The following is a 20774-nucleotide window of genomic DNA, read 5'->3' as shown; positions in this document are numbered from 1 at the left end:
CTTTTTATATATTACCTTTTCATATCATTTACGTTCCATGTAGCTTTGTACCTGAAAATTGATTCACCCATACCAAACGCATATAGAAATGCATCAAACATTCAAAATGGAATTAACTTTGCCTATGGAGGAACTGGGGTATTTGATACCCATATTGATGGACCAAATTTGACTGCACAAATCAACACATTTGAGCAGCTAATTCAACAAAATCTCTACACCAAAACAGACCTTCAATCTTCCTTCGTTCTTGTCAACGCCGGTGGTAATGATTATACCGCACATATACAACATGGCAGCTTCTTTGTAAGTACTAATTTTGTCTACCAATAACTATAATTTTTTTGTTTGTTTGTTGTGTCTAACTATTATTTTTTAAAACAACCATATTATATGTATACAATAAATTAATAATCAGATATAAAATACATTAGAAGAAATATTAGGAGCCATCATAATTTATTATTTTTAGTCATCATTTAGTCATTAACTTAATTTTTTTAATCTAATAATCCAACTACATACTTTATCACATACCTTTAAATATTAATAAATAATTGATGATTAAAAATAATAAATTCTGACTCTTTAGCATTTTTCTTAAAATATAAAATATATATTGAAATAATGAGTTAATCAACATATATATTATATATCGACCATGTTACATATAAACTAAAATCAACCACTAAAATTAGTTATTAGTATAAAATACATATTAAAATATAAAATATATATTAAAAATAAATTAAATAAATATATAATAATTAATTTAATAACTAATTTTTAATATACACGTATATATTTATAAATATTGTTTATGTTGAGGATATTATTGTTAAAGAAGTGTTGTTTGGGATGTGTAGGACATACCAAAATTCACTAAATCCCTTGTGGAGCAACTGGCAAGAGATATTAAAAGAATCCAAAGCTTGGGAGTGGGGAAAGTGGCAGTGTCGCTAATACAACCAATGGGGTGTTTGCCTGAGCTAACTGTCATAGATATGCATATGAATTGCATTGACCTTGTTAACAAAGTTTCCCAAAACCACAACCAACTGTTGAATGATGCGATCAAACAGTTCAACACTCAAGCTGGTAAAACCGTTTTGGTAACACTAGACCTCTACAACGCTTTCCTCTCCGCAATTGATACAATGAACAAAGCACACGATAGTATGTTCTCTCTCATTCCCTTTCATGATTGTAACTAACACTTGATATAATGGTTAAAAAATATATTATATGTTATTTTATAATCAAATTCATTCAAGTCTTTTTTTTCTATGTCCATCTTTTTTTCTTCAATTAAAATTTCTAATTATTAATCTTTAAACTGTTGGACCGACTTGGTTAAATTTGATTATCAAAATTAGTCGTATAATATTATCGAAAACTTAAATATGTTAATGTATAACTATATACTTTTTTTTTTACATCTCATTATTATGTACAGGAAACTCAAGCCTGATGAATCCATTGGAGGAGTGCTGTGTGGCAAACATGGGACATGAATGTGGGGATGTGGATGAGAAAGGAGCAAAACAATATAAAGTATGTCAAAATCCTAATCTTGCATTCTTCTGGGACACCGTTCACCCGTCACAAAATGGTTGGAACGCAATCTTCACTTTGTTGCAACCTTCTATAGCCCAATTCACGCTACTGTAAAAACTTGGTGTTATATATGAAATTCTATTCTGTTTTTGCTTTTAAGTTTAGAATCCTCATCAGCAGCACTGTAAAATCCTAAACTAGAATATGGTTTAGTTACTAATTTATAATAATGTTTGAGAGATAATAAAATTTTAGATATAATAAATATGTAATTATGGATATTATGTATAAAAAATTATAGATGTTAAAATAACTCTAGATATTATTTTTCTAACATTGTGATAATTTATTATATGTCGAGCATCAATACGACGTGGTTAGCTATTTATTTTATATTTTTCTGTTAAGCTATCCTTGTCATCACTTTCTTGTATGGACAATCTGGTTTACAATTGAATAATGTCACACAAATATTAGTTAGTAAAATTTGTTAAGAATTCATATTAAATTGAGGAGGGAAAATAGTAAAGACCACGCTTCACTTAAGATAATCCTAATTAAAATGTGTTTTTATAACTAAGTCTCTGATCAAGTTCACAAGAAATTACTATTTTTGATTTATTTTTAATTTTAATTTAATTCATATAAAATTAAATTATGTAAAAATAATACAAAAATTTTGGAAGAGAAGGAAAAAAAGAAAAAAAATATGATATCTTAGTAATTCGATTAGTTGAAAAAAGAGGGAAAAGCTTGAAAAAGGAAATTTAATTAGTTGAAAAAATCTTTGTTCAACGAACACTATTGATTGAGTAAACAACCCCCTCCCCTCCCCCTCAACCGATAAACGTCCGAGGTCAAAGTCTTTAAGACCAATTCAAGTGAAGAAAACAAAATTAAAAAATGATCTCCCCAATTCGTTCATCTTCTTATTTTTTATTTTTCTATAAACTTGTGGTATTATACTGCATAATTGATGTAAATATAATTTATTTTTATTTAAAGAGAAAATATATTGCGATATGTTGACATCCCATAACAGTACAAAAAGATATTTTAAAGGGTAACAAACAAAAAAATAAAACAGAAATAAAAGTATTAATTAACATAATTTATAGAGCCCACGTCTAAATAAATTAGTAATGTATGGAACCATATTTAATGTACATGTTCATGATAAGTTCAAAAAATACTGAATTAAAACTACATTTTCAAATATAAAAACCAACTTATCAAAAATCATATTTTTTAGTTTTAGTTTAAAAATTTATCTTGTACTAATTATTACATCAAAGAAAAAATAATAGCCATAGTATGCTTGAGAGATAGAATAAATACTGTTCCGTGGATTACCTGAAATCGAATGATGATTGAGCTTATTTGTAAGACTCAAGCGTTTAAGGAAGGTGGTCTTCGACTTGTTCTAGTCAGAGAGTCGCCATCTGAGTTGTATGTTTGAAAGAATGGGAGGTGGTACCTGCAAGACACTCCAATGCCTATGTCAGTAAGAAGTTAAGTTGGTTTAAGTATATTGGGACTTAAATGTACCTAAGTATGTCAGGGTATTTATAGGAGATGAGCCAATAACTACCACTGAAGTAATTCCACTTCTAATGGTGGATAACCGCCCCTTTATCTTGAGGTTGTTGAGATCTCTCTTCTAAAAGTGGGTGAGAGATTCGGAGAAGTAGTTACTCTTGTGGGTAGGCATGGGTTGCCTGTTTTCATCGAATCTGTCCTCTTTAGGAGGTTGGATGAGTGTTAGACGTCATCCTTGTAGTTGGGCCTTTCATCCTTATTGGGTCTGGCTTACGTTTTTGGGTTAGGGTAGGAACAGTACCCCTACTTGAATCCAACCTCTTTGACACGAGTCGGATTCAAGTATAGAGTAAGTCAGAGATATTCGAGTCGGTTTCTTCCTTCAAGTCGGAAAACTGACATGATTTTGATTTCAAAACCGACGTGATTTCAAGTTGCCAACTGTCGCATCCGTTGACTTTTCGCATTAACACACGGGGGCAGTTACATTGGTAACGGCACACTCTTTAAATAAGTGGAGTTTTTACGGTTTTTCTCCTTGTGCCTTATAAATACTTTTCCCCTTTTCCTCTTTCTTCTTTTTCGTCTTCCTCTGTGAACTTCTTTCTCTCTTTCGCGCTTTCTTTGTCTTCCTCCCATCCTTTTGTTTTCCAGCATTTGGTGCCTTAAGACGTTCGCTTATCCTCCGTTAAAAACTCTCTTCCCTTCATCCTTTTTCCAAAGAAAGGTTAGTTTCTTACTGCTATGCTTTTTACTGTGTTTCCATTGTTATTGTGATCTCTGCTTACTGGATTAGTAGTTTTTATGTACCTTTGTTGTTGTTTTGATGCTGTATGCATTAGGGACCTTTGCTTTTTCTACAAAAAATTATTTCTTTCTGGATGTGGGCTGCTTTTTTTGAAAGAAATCGCCTCTGTTTCGAACTTGTTATAATGATTCTTTTTCTTTTTGTGTAATATAAGTATACCATCCTATATGTCTCGTACCTCTATTTCCAAAATGTCTTCGAGGGTTCCTGAGGATTTGTTGAGATGGGTAGATGCCTTAGTCCTTTGTAAATTTCCTTTAGTAGATAGTGAGTTTGTGGATAAGTTTTGAAAGCACCATAGGCTCTCTATTTCTGAGGAGGACGAGATGAAGTACGAGTTAGTTGTCCCCGACCCAAAGGACCAAGTCTGCTTTGGCAGAGTTGTAGATTCTGAATCCCTTTCATTTTTATGTATGATTGTCTTTTCACTTGACTTGGGGTCACGTTTCCTTTTCTTGATTTTGAGACTGAAGTCCTTTCTTACTGTAGAGTTGTTCCTTCCCAATTACACCCAAATTCTTGGGGTTTCATAAAAATCTACCAGCTTATTAGTCGCGAGCTTAATTTTCCGATTTCTTTAAGGATATTTTTCTTTTTGTTTCATCTTACAAAGCCTTTTAGCACTGCTTCTAATAAAAATAAACAACAGTGGATTTTCTTCCGAGCCATTCAAGGTCGGAGAGTTTTTTATATTTTTTACGAATCCTTCCATGATTTCAAGAATTTTTTTTTCAAAGTCCGAGCTATAGAGGGTCACCATCCCTTTTTTCTAAATGAGAATAATGAGCCTCGCTTCCCACTATACTGGATAGAGGTAGCCTTTGTTGAAAAGTATAATTTGGTGGATTTGGATAAAGTCGAAGAGGTTGTAGTCGAATTCTTTTGAGAGGCTTGGGGACGGGCTCCAAACCTCGACACCAAAAACTTTCTGCTTGGGACTCTGAGCTTTGTCTATACCGAGCTAGGTAGCCTTCTTTATTGTTACTATCTAGGCGATTACCCATTTTTCCAACTTGTTTGATGATACCTTTCTATTCTTTTTGTAGAAAAAATGAAAAACGGGTCTAAATCATACCAGAAGGTCCAGGAGGCAAAGAGAAACGCTCGTGCCCAAGCTGCTCAGCTACAGGAGAGTAACAAGTCAGATATATCCTCTTCGACCAAGTCTGATTCAGGGACATCTTCCTCTCAGAACAAGTCGGTAAACCTTCCTCTTCCTCCTCCTTCTTTAGTTCTTACTCCTCTAGTTGGGGATGGCAATGGGTCCCCATGGGGGCAGGGATATGCCCCCCGACCCCGCCTCCAAAACCTGTCCCCGTCCCCATCCCATCCCCGCGATGGTAACGGGGATCCCATATCCGCTAGGGGATCGGGGTCTCCATGGATATCTATGGATTTTTATAAAAAATAATAAACATCGAAAAAATAAAAAAACAGAAAAAATAGAAAAAAAAAAGATCATTCTCAATTGTTATTACAAATATTTTTTATTGTCTCCAAATACTTAAAAGAGCAATAAACAACAAACATCTCTACTAAATATAATTATAAAACATTAAAACAACCAAACATATTCAAAAACTAAAAAAATATAATTCTCAAGCCTTCTTTCATCCTGTGATGATAGTGATGGTAAATTCTGATTTATTTGAATCGTACATCAAACAAAAAATCACAAATCACAGGACTCATAAAACTTCAAATAAATCACAAAAATCAAATAACATAAATCACAGAAATATAAATTGTAATGAATAGAATTATAATGAAAAATAATAAGAGTCATAAATATACTATATTAATTAACAAGTTCTTTAAAGTAAATTAAAATTAACAAGTTGTTCAAAGCATATTAAAATAAATCAGAACAAGTTCTTCACAGCAAATTAACAAGTTCTTCAAAACAAATTAACATTAACAAATTTTTTAAAGCAAATTAAGATAAATTAGAATAAGTTCTTCAAAGCAAAATCAAATTAAAAAGTTCTTCAAAACAAATTAAGATAAATCAGAACAATTTCTCCAAAGAAAATTAAAATTAACAAGTTCTTCAAATCAAATTAAGATAAATCAAAACAAGTTTTTCAAAGCAAATTAACAAGTTCTTCAAAGCAAATTAAAATAAATCAGTGCTAACTTTGCAAAGCAAATTAAAATTACAGAGATAATATGATAGATGAACCCTAAAACTACAACTGAATAAAATTAAATGGTAGTTCACAAAACTTACCGGGAGGAAGAGCAGCTGAGCTGACGGTGAAGATCAGCGACAAGGCAAAAAGGCAAAAATGTGAAGACGAGAAGACGCGGAGAGACGGAGACACGAAGGTTGGCAAAGGGGATTTGTAGTAACGCTAGCGCTACTGCCTCGGCTGGGTCAGGCGGCGACGAAGATGCTCTCCTCGACTGGGTCAGGCAGAGACGGCGATGTTCTCCTCGGCTGGTCAGATGCGACGATGATGTTGCGATTGCAAACGGGATGACTAGTGAGACTTAGACGTGCGAGAAGAGGGTAGGAGCTTCGTGTTGGTGGCAATGAGGGGGTAAGAGATGGCAGACGGAAATGGTGAGTGGTAGTGGTGAGAGGGGTTATTGTCTTTTTATATATGTGAGGATTATACAGGTCCCACGGGGCAAGGACCTCTATCCCCGCCCCCTTCCCCCCCGTATAATAAATGGGTCCCTATCCCCGGTCCCTGTGGGTACCGAATTCCCCTCGTATCTGCCCTCGGCGGATAAATCCCCGCAGGTACCCGCCCTGTTGGGGATTTATGCCATCCCTACCTCCAGTTCCTCCCTTCTTGGAGTTGACCTTTAAAAAGAGGAAGACTTCAAAATCCAGTATCGTTAGTATTGATGATGCTGGGTTTGATGGGGTGAAGTTTTGCGAGAGGCACATTCTTCCTCATAGCTTTATTTCTATGGACGATGCTTCTATAAAAAATCACCTTAAAGTTTTGATTCGGGGGGGGATCTGAGTTGCTGGAGTATGCTCTGCCCTCTTTAAGGAATTTGAAAAGGCTCCTCTAAATGATATACAACATTCTTTAGAGGCCCTTCAAGCTGAGGTGGCCACTCTTAGGGAGGCTGAGAAGGAGCTGGAAAAGGAAAAAGTAAGTTTGGAGGGATTGCTGAAGAAGTCTCAAGAAAATCATTCCAGGGTTTTTAGGGAGAATCTGGAGCTGAAAAGACAAATGGAGCAACTTAAGGAGAGTTATATAGATTTGGAGGAATCGGTTGTGGAAGGGACGGAGGAGGTGTTTAGAGTGTTGAAGGACCATGTTCGAGTTATTGCTCCCGACCTTGACTTGTCTCCCCTTTATCCTGATAAAGTCGTAATTGAATGTTGTTGGTTTGTTTATTTCTGACTCTGACCCTTTGGAAGGGATCTTTAACAACTTCTACTATGAATGCTGATCCTTCTTTATAGGATTTTTCAACTATTCTTTGACTTGCAGGTGTTTTAAGAAGATCTTTCAGCTATTGTTGAGCTATTTTGGTGGCTATTAATGAGGCTTTTCACGAAGCCTTTTAACATTTTATCCTTTATTTTTAGGATGTTATTAATCTTATAAAAACTTATATATCTTCTATTTAAACTGTTTGTGAGGCTTTTGACGTCAGCCTTCGTTGAGTATCTTAGATCTTTAAGACTTGAAGAAGTGAGCTCTTCCATTACTTAGCACGAACGTTCAATTTGTTTTGTTACTGAATCGTTTTCATAACTTAGGCTATTTTTGCGATGCATTTTGATTTGCTCGAGCATTTATCAACTTGTAAGTCATTTACTCACGAGTTTTATATGATCGTCTTTTATACCCTCTTTACATCGACTTATATCTCGTCGCTTCATCTTGCCGACCACATAGGTCGGACAACAAATTTTCGCGTTTTTTCGAGCTTAAGTCAATGTGTGTCGTAGAAATAATAATGGAACTTAAGAAAAAGAAATATTATCATTAGTGAAACATGACTTTACAAAGATGCTTTGGCTACTAAGGGAATAAAATTCATGCCCCTAGCCCTCACTTTGATGCTTCGTTAAAATCCCCTTTAGGAAAACCCTTCTCAGAAAAAAATCGTCAAGTCGAAAAAAGAGTACATCAAGGAACGGAGCATGCTTCTAGATATAATATCTCTTTAAATTGCAAGCATGCCATGACTTAGGGAGCTCAACTTGTTCAGTTATCTTGAAAGGTCATTTCCAGTTGCAGCAAATTTTCCTTCACCCGACTTGTTCACTCCGATGCCATTTCATATTAGGACTAAGTTGTTTGTGGTGAAGCTTCTTCGAACGACTTTTTGATTGTATCTACTTGCCATCCTTTGATTTAACGCTACTTGTCTTATTTGTGCTTGTTATCGGACTTCTGGAAGCAATTCGAGTTCTTCTTTTTGGGTTTGAACGTTTTTGAATTCATCATAAAATTTCACCCTTGGACTTTGCTCAATTATCTCTACTGGGATCATGGCTTCAAGTCCATATGCAAGTCGGAATGTGTTGTTCTATTAGCCATAGTACCTAAGGGAGCTCTTCAACCCAAGTTCTCTTCGCCTCCTACAACCTCTTTTTTAACCGTGCCAATATGACTTTATTGGCGGCTTCGGCCTACCCATTGACTTGAGGATGCTCTACTGATGTGAATTAATGCTTGATATTCATGCTGGCCACCAGATTTTTGAATGTTGTGTCGGTGAACTATGTGCCATTATCTGTAGTAATGAAATGAGGGACTCCAAATCGGGTAATGATATTCTTGTACAGAAACCTCTGACTTCTTTGAGTTGTGATGGTGGCCAGCGGCTCTACTTCTATCCACTTGGTGAAATAATCCACTCCCACAATCAGGTATTTGACCTGCCTAGGAGCTTGGAAAAAGGGTCTGAGTAGGTCCAATCTCCATTTCACAAAAGGCCAGGGAGAGGTCATGCTAATGAGCTTTTCAGGGGGAGCGACGTGGAAGTTTGTATGCATCTGATAGGGTTGACACTTTTTCATTACGTCGGTGGCGTCCTTTTGTAAAGTCGGCTAGAAGAACCCAATTCGGAACACCTTCCTGGCTAAAGACCTTGCTACGAGGTGATTCCCACAAATACCGTTGTGCACTTCTTCTAAGACTTCTTCTATCTTAAAAGTTGGAACGCATTTTAACAATGTTGTAGATATCCTTCTTTTATAAAGGAAGTTTTATACCAAAGTGTAGTTCTGTGCTTCCTTCGGAAGTTTCTTGGCTTCCTTCTAATCCTCGGGAGGATGTCGAATTTCAAATACTCGACTATAGGAGTCATCCATCCAAGATTTAAGCTAGAAACCGGTAAAACATCCAATTTGTTATCCGTCCAATTTGTCAAATACTCGACGATAGTGTCTATTTTTCTTTTTAAATTGCTCTTATATATACAAGATAACATACATAAAAATAAACTTTTTATAATTTTTAGATATTTATCTTGTACTAACTATTGCAATAGAAGGAAAAAAAACAATAAACAAAATATGTTTAAACGATAAAATGAATACTTATAATTTGAGTTATTTGTGAAAGAGAACGAGTACATTAAAAAATATGTACTCTCTAATTTATTTTATTTATTTATTTAATTTGATGAATTTTAGATGCTGTTTTAAAATTTGGTCGTTATTCATTGTATATAAACTATTTAAAATAAATTTTTTATATATTGAAATCTAATTTTTTTATATAAATCAATTTAAACTAATACACCATATTATAAATTGATAAACTAATTTACTCTGTAAAAAAGTAGTTTGATGCAATTTTTAAATTATTTAAAATAATTTATTGTTGTTAGAAATAAGAGACTAAACTAAAAAAAATGGTATATTATTGAGTGTGTCACAAAGGTACAATACATAGGAGTACATATAGGTGGTAGAAGAATCAAAGTAATACAAGCATACAATCCTACAATAAATATACAGATATTCTATATAAATATAAATGATACTTATTGATCTAAATGGATTCTAATTATTCTCTAACATCCCCCTCCCTCAAACTCAAGTAGGAGCTAAGGATATCATCTTGAGTTTGGATAGTAGATTCTGGAAATGAGTAGGATGATGAGTCTTTGTGAAGATATTAGCAATCTGATCCAGAGTCCTAACAGCGACAAGGCGAACAGCATCAATAAGGAGATATTGCCAGACAAAGTGACAATCAATCTCAATGTGTTTGGTACGTTCATAAAACACATCGTTATGCACAATCTGAATAGCACTGCGATTGTCACAAAATACATCGGTTGGGGATGACTAAGGAGCACCCAAGTCTGTGAGAAACCAATGAATTGAGACAATCTCAGCAATGGTGTTAGCGAGAGCACGGTATTCAGCTTTTGTGCTTGATCGAGCAATGAATGTTTGCTTCTTAGCTCGCCAAGAAATGAGAGCATCGCAAAAAAATAAACAATAACCAGTAGTAGAACGATGATCAGTGGGATCACCAGCCCAATCAGCATCTGAGTACGCTTGAAGGGATAAAGATGAATGAGCAGAAAAATAAAGAACATGAAATAGGGTGCCCTTGACGTAGCAAAGAATGTAAAGAACTGCCGCATAGTGAGTAGTACAAGGAGCTGACAAGAACTGGCTAAGAACATGAACTAGATAGGCGATGTCTGGTTGAGTGATAGTCAAGTAGACAAGACCTCCAACTAACTATTGATAAATAGTAGGATTATCCAAAACAATGCCATCCATAGGGGTAAATTGAACATTATGCTCAAGGGGAGTAGACTCAGTGTGACTATATGTAATCCCAACGTGAGCAAGAAGATCTGAAGCATAATTAGCTTGAGAGAGATAGATACCATTATATATGAATATAACCTCGAGACCAAAAAAATAACTGAGAGAACCAAGATCTTTCATCTCAATTATGGTGAAGGGAGGTTTTGAGATTAGAGATACCATCAACATCATCTCGGGTAATGATCATGTCATCAACATACAAAAGTAGAAGAACAACTTTACGTTCACTTTTATAAATAAAGAGAGAAGTCTCATCATGACTGCAAGTGAAATTGAGATTGCATATAGTGGTGCTGAACTTGTCAAACCATTCACGAGGAGCTTGCTTAAGACCATAAAGTGTCTTGCGAAGGAGACATACTTTGCTAGAAGGATAAGGATAACCCAAAGGTGGTTTCATATAGACCTTCTTTTTTAAATTCTCTTTAAGAAATGTATTCTTCATGTCCATTTGACTGAGATACCATTTTTTGACCGCAACAATGGCAAGAAGAGCTCGAATAAATGTGAGACGAGCAACAAGAGCAAAAGTTTCTTCATAGTCAATACCATACTCTTGCGTACAACCTTGAGAAACCAATTGAGCTTTATAATGGTCAATAGAACCATCAAAACGAGTCTTAATCTTATATATCCATCTACTTCCCACAACTTCTTGATTAGAAGGAGGATCAACCAAATCTCAAGGTGTGCTTTTTCAAGTGCCTGGATTTCTTCCTGCATTGCTTGCTGCCAATTTGGATCTATAGAGGCTTCTCTGAATGACTTAGGTTCATGTCAATAAAGAATAGTAGAAAAACAATGATAATCAAGAAGATGAGGAGGTAGATTCCTTACCCTAGAAGAACGAATGGAAGGAGGAGGCATGACGGTAGGAGCAGGATCATCGTCCGGTCTAGAATCATCGGGAGATGGAGAAGGCGAAAGAGCAGGAGGTTGTAGAGGTTGCCTCGAGATATAACCTATAGAATTATCACTAGAAAAAAGATCAACATTGGAGTGAAAAAGGGTGATTAAGTAGGAGGAATGGACTCAAAGAAGGAGAACCGAGAAAACATGTGATGCTCCTATAAGACAACATGACGAGATATACAAATATGTCTAGAGAGAGGATACCAAAAATGATAACCCTTGTGTTCAGTGCCACAACCAAGGAAACAACATATGCGAGCCCAATGTTAAAGTTTACTATGTTCATGAGGTTGAAGAAGAACAAAACAGTCACAACCAAAAACTCGAAGAGAACTATAATCTAGAAAGGTATAATAAAGACGCTCAAATGGAGTAATGTTACCAAGGACAGAAGAAAGTAGTCTATTGATAACATGAACAGCAGTAAGAACAACTTCACCCCAAATATGTTCAAGACATGAAGAAGAAAGAAGCATTGCATGAATAGAGTCAAGATGTGACAGTGTTTGCGTTCAGCTCGTCCATTTTATTGAGACGAACCAGCGCAAGAAAACTCAAACAAAGTACCCTGTTCTGCAAGAAATGTTAAAAGTTTGAAATCACGGTATTTCATAGCATTATCGTGTCAAAAAATCTTAATGACCTTGGAAAACTGAGTTTTAATCATAGTGACAAAGTTAATATAAATCTGAGGTAGCTCATGGTGATTAGTCATCAAATAAACCCAAGTAAAGTGCGAATAATCATCAATAAAAATACAAAGTATCGAGCTCTTCCCATAGAAACAGTGGGAGCGGAACCTTAAACATCAGAGTGAATAAGATAAAAAAGAGAGCAAGCAAGAGATAAATTATGGTGAAAAGATAAAACAGGTTGTTTGGTAGTTTGACAAAGAATGTGATAAATCCCAATTTCAGGGTTTATCTTGTGTTGAATTTAGTGAATTTTTTTAACTTATCTCACATTTATTCAATGAAATAACATGATTTTGTGAATTTCTCCTAAATTGTGCTTAAGATTAAAAACATGCTTTTTAGGCTCTTAAATTGCTAAATTTAATTTCTTTTAATTCCATTTGATGCCTTGATGTATTTCTTTAGTGATTTCAAGCTTAGAAGGCAAAGATTGGATTGAAGAAATGAAGAAAAACATGTAAAAATGGAGAATTCATGAAGAAATGAAGTTTTAGAAATCTGCCGATTGCACATACGCGTTACAGGAAGCACGTGACTCACTTAAAGAAAATGTGGCTGGTGATTTCCGGACTCCTTCAAACCCAAATCCAACTCATTTTTGAAGTATTTGAGGCCAAATTTAAGAAGGAACAAAGGGGAGAGCAATTAGTGTAGCTTAGGAACCGTGTTTTAGGCATTTTCTAGAGAGAGAAACTCCCTCTTCTCTCTTGAATTAGGGTATATTTAGGTTAATTGTATCTTAAATTTAGAGTTTAATCTTATTTTGATTTAGTTTTCCTTGAAATTTCTTATTCTTACATCTTTGTTCTCTTAGTTTACATTGTTAATTTCCTTTTTATGTCACTTTTATGTTTTTGAACTCTTGTCAAATTTGATTCCTTTAATGCAAATTGATGTTTCTATGTTTATTGTTGCTTAATTAAGTTGTTATTGTTATCTTCTTGTATTTGATAGCTTTAGATTTTATTATTATTGCAATTTGATATGTTTTTCTTTTTATGCACACCAAGTGTTTGATAAAATGCTTGGCTTAGTTTTAGAGTAGATTTTTTAGCATTCTTGGCTCAGAAAGAGAAGCTTTGTAATCTTGAGTCATTAATACCCATCAACTTATGTTGGTGATCTAGAGTTGTTAGTTAATCTTATTTTTATTGATGCTACTTATGGATTGAGATTAACTAGGTCTATTTGACTTTCACTCAATACGAAAATAACATAATAGGCTTAACTCTTGGTAATTATTGTGTTATGATTAATGACTAGGATAAAAAACCTTGATTCTCAATCCTTGCCATGAATGCCTCTTTAGTATTTGTTATCTTTAGTTGTTTTCTTTATTTTATTCTCATTTAGATTATTGTCTTCTTATCCTCAAACCACCCCGTGAATCTCATAACCGATAACACGTATACCTCACTGCAATTTCTTTGAGAGATGATCCGAGATCTAATACTCTCGATTTTTATTGGTTTGCACTCATGACAAATAAATTAAACTCTCATGTGGGTCAATTGTTGGTTTGAAACTATACTTACAATGAAATGATTCTTTTGTTGAGAAGAAATTCCGAACTAACATTTGGGTTGTATCAAGTGTTTGGCGCCGTTGTCGGGGAATTGCAAATGTGCACTTGTTATTGGTTATTGTATATATGTTAATATTGTGAATAGCTTGCTTTACTTTGGTTGTTAGTTTTTGCTAGTTGTAGAATTTGTTTTCCTTGTTTCTTATTAGCTTTTGTTTCTATTTTCTCTTGTTACCATGAATTCTCACCCTCTTGACTATGAGTTTGGTTCTAACTATGTTGTAGGAAGTGAAAATTTCAATAAGGATATGTATTAAGGATGGAAAAATCAAAGGTGGAAGAGCCTCAAGTATATGGACAATCTTCATGGCAACAACCTCCTCTGGCATAATATGAGCATAATTCAACCCAAGGTGCATATCAATCCAATGGATATGGTGGACCTCCTTGTGGTTATCAACCACAACCACCATATGCCTATGAATCTCCTCTTTAATATAGCTTTCAACCACCATACTCACAAGCCTAATACCACCAAACACCTCCATATGATCCCAACTCATATCCACCATACCAACAACCTTATAAGCCATATGAACCATACTTAGAACCACCACAATTTTAACATCAATACTTCCAAAAACCACCACTTCTATATACATCATATTCATACCCTTACCAAGATGAACTACCTCCCATCTATGAGAACTTTCAACCACATGATGAATTCTCCTTCTCACCACAACCCTCCATGGAAGAATACCCATATCCATCGATCTAAGAGTAACATGATTCTAATTATGTTAGCCAAGTAGAACAAGAGTCAAGGGATCGTCTCATGGAAGCGATGGATCTGCCTAAAGCAATCTTGGTTTTCAAGGAGCAAGAGGAAGCCAAAAAAAAGGCACAAAGCTATCATGGCTAACCTTGCCAAGGTTAAAGCTAACTTTGACTCATGGGATTGATGCCGCAAACAAAGCATTGCCACGGATGAATATGGAGAATCAACCAAAAAGCGGGAGCATAAAGGAGATCTTAGAATCTCAACTTAAGAACAAAGAGATGGAGTGTGTCTTGCAACAAGTAGAGGAAGCCGAAATTATTGAAGAGCAAGAAGTGGTTGAAGATCTAGGAAAAGTTGAGTGTGAGGCGGATTCTAAGGTTGTAGAACCTTCTTCTATTGAGCTTGAAATTGATATTGAAGAGGATAGTGTACAACCTTCAAGGCATATTGTGAATGATGAAAGATTGGAAGAAGTTGAGCAAGAAGCAAGCCCTACTATTGAAGATGATTCCACACCAACCAATGTGCTATTTGAGATTGTTGAATCTTCCTCATTGTGTTATAAAATTGATGATAAGGAGAACCGTGTACAACCTCCAACACATTACTTGAGTAATGAGGAATGTGTAGAAGAAGTTGGTGAACAAGAAATTAAAATTAAGGAAGCTTGTCAAGAGGTGGATGTAATTCAAGAAGAGGAAAAGGGAGTTGCAATCACCTTGCCAAAGCCGGTTGGAGCCTCTATCACTAAGCAATCGTCCATTATATCATTTGAGTGGGTAAAATTCATATCTCTTAACTTTATTCTCCCACTTTAACATGGTTTGCTTGAAACGAATGGTCAACTTAGAGCTTTGTGGATTGAAGAGTAAGAGAGAGTTGTGTGGTGGTTGGCAAAATAATGTTAGGCTCATTAAGGTTGAACCCTCAAGGTTTAGGTCCCATGGTTGGAGAAATACTAAATTGAATAGGTCTAGGAGGATGATTCAGTGTGTGAACGAGAATTCTACTTTCTTATCACCTGAATGGAATTGTAAGGATTAACTTGAAGATGGGTGTGAAAACAAGATTTGGGACCCTGGATTACAAAAGGAAGATAAACTTTGGGATCCCTTAGCTTGTGTGGAACTTCATCAAAGTTTGGTACTATTAACTTTGAACTTTGGAGCTTACTGGAAGTCCAAGTATTGGTGGAGGTTCAAGGATGAGTTCAAAAATAAGCCACCATGACAAGGAGCTCACCAAATGTCCAACTTAAGGACAATAAATAAAAGTGATAGGTGAGAGACACCACACCATGGTAAACTCTTTCCATTTTTCTTTTGTATATATTAGTAAATAAGTTGAATTTTCATTTTTAGTTAGGTTTATTGAGAGAGAGAGAGAGAGAGAGAGAGAGAGAGAGAGAAAGGTTATGCGTACGCGTGACCCATATGTACATGTCGCACCGTCAACTTTGATAATGTGTTTACTATGCTGGAACTGTGCTACTGCATGACCTGGACAAAGAGTTATGCCAGGACCATGCGGGAACTGTGCAATGGGCACGACTACATGTCACGCATACGCATGCCCCACGCGTACGTGCAGATCCTCATTTTCCCATGTCACGCGTGATATTCTGCGTACGCTCCCTGCTTCATATACTCTTCTTTTCTTCTGTTCTTTCCATTTTTTCTCTTTTTTTTCTTTCTCCCTCTCTTCGTTTCCTCCTTCAACCATCATCCATAACAACCATTCACCATCTACCACCATTTCCATTTGTTAGTTAGTTAGTTTAATTTTCTATTTTAGTAGACTAGGTTGTTAGTATAGGTTAGATTTTGGTGAAAGGTGTTGGCTTATTAATCTTATTAGCTATTTCTTACTGCTGAATATTCATTGTTGGACTATAATTGAGGTTGTAATTTGTTGCTTGGTATTGAGTTTTTCTTGTTTGATACTAGTGCATACCAAGTACTTCTAAAATTGTCTTCAAAGCTTTCTAAAATTTTTGAATTGCATGTTTTGGCCACCATGTGATTTGATTTTATTATATATCATTAGAAAATTTGTTTCTATTTGATACATTTGTTGTTAGTTGATGCTTGATTATGTTGAATTTTATTTACATCACCAAGTTTGTGCATCGATATTGTGGAATTGTGAAATTGGATTGTAAGCTCACCTAGGGACATCTCTTTGCTCTTTTCAAGCTATACAGACCATGCTTGCTATGTGATTGATTTAACCTTATATCTCTCTTTTCCTAAGTTTCATAGCACCCATGTTTCCCACTTTATGTCAATTAGGTGATGTGAAACCAAATTCCAAGTGTGGTATTGATTGATGTGTGAGTTCCATATGTTCTTTGGTTCATTGAATTCTCTTGCACATCAACCAATGACCATTTATTATCTATTTCACAAATGCTTGATTCTTCCTTGAGTACTTTCATGCCCCTTTATTACTTATTTGTTTATCTTAACCTACAAGTTTCTTTTAAAGTATCTCAAGCACACTAGAATGAGTGAAGTGCATACTTCTTTTGGGTAATTATGACATAGCTTTCAATGCTAGTGGGTGTTCTAAACTGCGCACAACTTAGAATTCACACACTTATTTTCATCAATGTCACACACTAATTCACTCACTTTATTTTAGTGATAATCACCTCATTCCAATACTCTATGCTTCCTTATCTTCAAATTCACTCATCTTACTATATTCTGTTTCATATTCTCAGGATGAGTCTCCATAAGCGAAAAGAAAAGTAGAAGAAAGAACTTGCAACAGTCGGATGATCCACCAGCTGAAGGTGGCAATCCGTGTAGTCGCCGTACCCCCTTACTCATCTTTGATTGCACCAAGGACGGTGCAAAGTTTTAAGTGTGGGGAGGTCGTCCGACCTATCGACCAATTTTGGGTGAAAAATTTTAATCCCAACACTTTCACATTTTAATTTTTCTGTTATTACCATGTCTTTTAGAAGTTTTAGTTCCATTTTTTTAGTTTGCATATATATAATAACTTAGTCAAAATAATAAAATTTTCCAAGAATTTTATATATAGGGCATTCCAAATTGATTTAAGTTAAGATTTTTCATCGAAACTTGCTTGAATTATATATTGTGGAACATGTTTTTGAGCTAAGAACATATAAGCTTATGAGTTTTGAGCATAATTGTGTGGTTGCATCATATAACCACTATTTTTCTTCTCGTGTGTTATTCTCTCCCTATGATTGTAATATTTGATTTGTTTGATTCTTTATGTCCATTATTTTGTGTATAAATACATTTATATGATTGAGGTCTTTATTTCATTTGAGCTTACTTACCCAAATGGCCTTACCCTTTTATCCACCTTTGTTAACCAATTTTGAGCTTGTTTAAATCCTTTTGTTCTTAATTTTAGCGCATCACTATCCCTAAGTGAAAAACAATAAATGTCCTTAATTTAGATCTTTGATTAGTTTAGACTAGTGAGAGTGTGTATCATTTAAGTGTGAGAAGTTTAGGAATATTGGTTGAGATAAAAGTGTATTTTTGAATTTTCATTAAAAATCTTGGAAGTTGGGCACATACTCATGCATTGAATATTAAACCACATGCATTAATCTTTTTGTATATATTATGTTATTAAAAAAAAGAATGAAAAAAATAATATAAAATTAAGGAAAATAAAAAAAACAAAAAAAAAAATAAAAAAAGAGAGAAAAAAGAAAGCAATAAAAATGGGACAAAATGCCCCAAGAAAAATAATAATAACAATGCATATGTGTTATAATTAAAAAAAAGAATGCATGCGTGTGTGAAAAAAGTGAATAATGGGTAGTTAGGTTTGCATTTGAATTGTATAGATTGTTATATGTGTTAGGTGAGAGTTTAAGCTAATAAAAAATTTAAATTTTAGTCCACTTGACCATATACATCCTTATCTTGACCCTAGTCCTCATGATATTTGTATGCATGCATTGAATAATTGTTGATTGTTAGATGAAAAATAAATCTTAGAAAACAAGATTAGAAGAGAATTAAGTGAATCAACCCTAAAAACTTGAGCGATTAGAGCGTATACACATCCGGTGAGGGTTCTATTGCTCAATTCTATGTTTCCACCTATGATCATCTCTTATCTTGCAAGTTTATAAATTCTTTTCTAGAACTCTAATCAATTGTTGGATTTGACTTGGGTGTGATTGCTTTAACTCTTATGTTCATATATGTATTCTTGGGAATTGATTTATTTTGACCAAGTAGTTGCATGCATGTAGATAGGTTGCATTTAGATAGTTTACAAACTTTACATTAAATAAATGTTGATACTCCTTTCTTGTCATTCTTGAGTTTAGCAGGAGGATATGCTATTGTTTAAGTGTGGGGAGGTTAATAAACCACAATTTGAGGGTTTATCTTGTGTTGAATTTAGTAAATTTTATCAACTTATCTCATATTTATTCAATGAAATAGCATAATTTTGTGAATTTTTCATAAATTGTGCTTAAGATTAAAAACATGCATTTTAGGCTCTTAAATTTCTAAATTTAATTTCTTTTAATTCCATTCGATGTCTTGATGTATTTGTTAAGTGATTTCAGGCTTAGAAGGCAAAGATTTGATTGAAGAAATGAAGAAAAGCATGTAAAAATGGAGAATTCATAAAGAAATGAAGTTTTGAAAATCTGCCGATTGCACGTACGCGTGACACGAAACACGTGAATCACTTAAAGAAAACGTGGATGGCGATTTTTGGACTCCTTCAAATCCAAATCTAACTCATTTTTGAAGTATTTGATGCCAAATTCAAGAAGGAACAAAGGAGGGGGAGCAATTATTGTAGCTTAGGAACCATGTTTTAGGCATTTTCTAGAGAGAGAAGCTCCTTCTTCTCTCTAGAATTAGGGTAGATTTAGGTTAATTTCATCTTAGATTTATGTTTTAATCTTATCTTGATTTAGTTTTTCTTGCAATTTCTTGTTCTTACATCTTTGTTCTCTTAGTTTACATTGTTAATTTTTCTTTTATGTCACTTTTATGTTAATGAACTCTTGTCAAATTTAATTCCTTTAATGCAAATTGATGTTTCTATATTTATTGTTGCTTAATTAAGTTGTTATTGTTATTTTCTTGTATTTAGTAGCGTTAGATTTTATTATTATTACAATTTAATATATTTTTCTTTTTATGCACACCAAGTGTTTGATAAAATGCTGGACTTAGTTTTAGAATAGATTTTTTAGCATTCTTAGTTTGGAAAGAGAAGCTTGGTAATCTTGAGTCATTAATACCCAACTTATGTTGGTGATCTAGAGTTGTTAGTTAATCTTGTTTCCATTGATGCTACTTACGGATTGGGATTAACTAGGTCTATTTGACTTTCTCTCAATACGAAGATAACGTAATAGGCTTAACTCTTGGTAATTATTGTGTTATGATTAATGATTAGGATAGAAAATCTTGATCCTCAATCCTTGCCATGAGTGCCTCTTTAGTATTTGTTATCTTTAATTGTTTTCTTTATTTTGTTGTCATTTGGATTATTGTCTTCTTATCCGCAAACCTCGTGAATCTCATTACTAATAATACGCACACCTCACTGCAATTTCTTTGAGAGATGACCCGAGATCTAATACTCTTAGTTTTCATTAGTTTGCACTCATGACAAACAAATTAAACTCTGATGTGGGTCAATTGTTGGTTTGGAACTATACTTGCAACGAAGCGATTCTTTTTTTGAGAAAAAATTTCGAACCGATGTTTGGGTTGTATCAAAATGCAATAAAAAAGACTCATTTTTAATCTAACCCAAAACACACTGAGACACGAGAAGACGCAATTTTCCTAAGGTGCTGTGGGCAAGACGGTGATGCCACAAGTGAAGAGTAAATGGAGAAGAAGCAGCACAGAGATTTGGCATGGGGAGAATATGAATATTCTCGAGTTCAAACAACCTTCCGACCTTATGTCCAGTCTCGATAATTTGTCCCATTCGACGATCCTGTACACGACAACTAGAAAGGGGAAAAGTGACATCAAAATCGAGATCAACAAGTTGACCAACAGAAATAAGATTGAAGTTTAATTTTGAACTATAATAAGTATCAAGGAGATTAAGAGTTGATTGAGAGATAGAACCCTTTTGTGTTGCGTGCAAGAGGGAACAATTAGCAGTATTGACAGAAGGTGCATTTGTAATGG

General features: G+C 34.5%; 1 protein-coding gene across 1 annotated transcript in view; it reads left to right on the top strand.

Annotated features, from left to right (window-relative positions):
* Positions 1 to 1823, top strand: part of LOC107466777 (GDSL esterase/lipase At5g03610-like) — a 5888-nt gene extending 4065 nt beyond the window's left edge. Inside the window, exons 3-5 of the mRNA XM_016085774.3 lie at positions 44 to 306; positions 867 to 1176; positions 1457 to 1823. Of these exons, the coding sequence (XP_015941260.3) occupies positions 44 to 306; positions 867 to 1176; positions 1457 to 1671 (788 nt within the window). The 3' untranslated portion in view covers positions 1672 to 1823. The remainder of the gene's footprint in view (positions 1 to 43; positions 307 to 866; positions 1177 to 1456) is intronic.
* Positions 1824 to 20774: the final 18951 nt, after the last annotated feature.

Source organism: Arachis duranensis, chromosome 9 (assembly GCF_000817695.3).
Source record: "Arachis duranensis cultivar V14167 chromosome 9, aradu.V14167.gnm2.J7QH, whole genome shotgun sequence".
Lineage (NCBI taxonomy): Eukaryota > Viridiplantae > Streptophyta > Magnoliopsida > Fabales > Fabaceae > Arachis > Arachis duranensis.
This window is presented reverse-complemented; position numbering and strand designations above follow the sequence as displayed.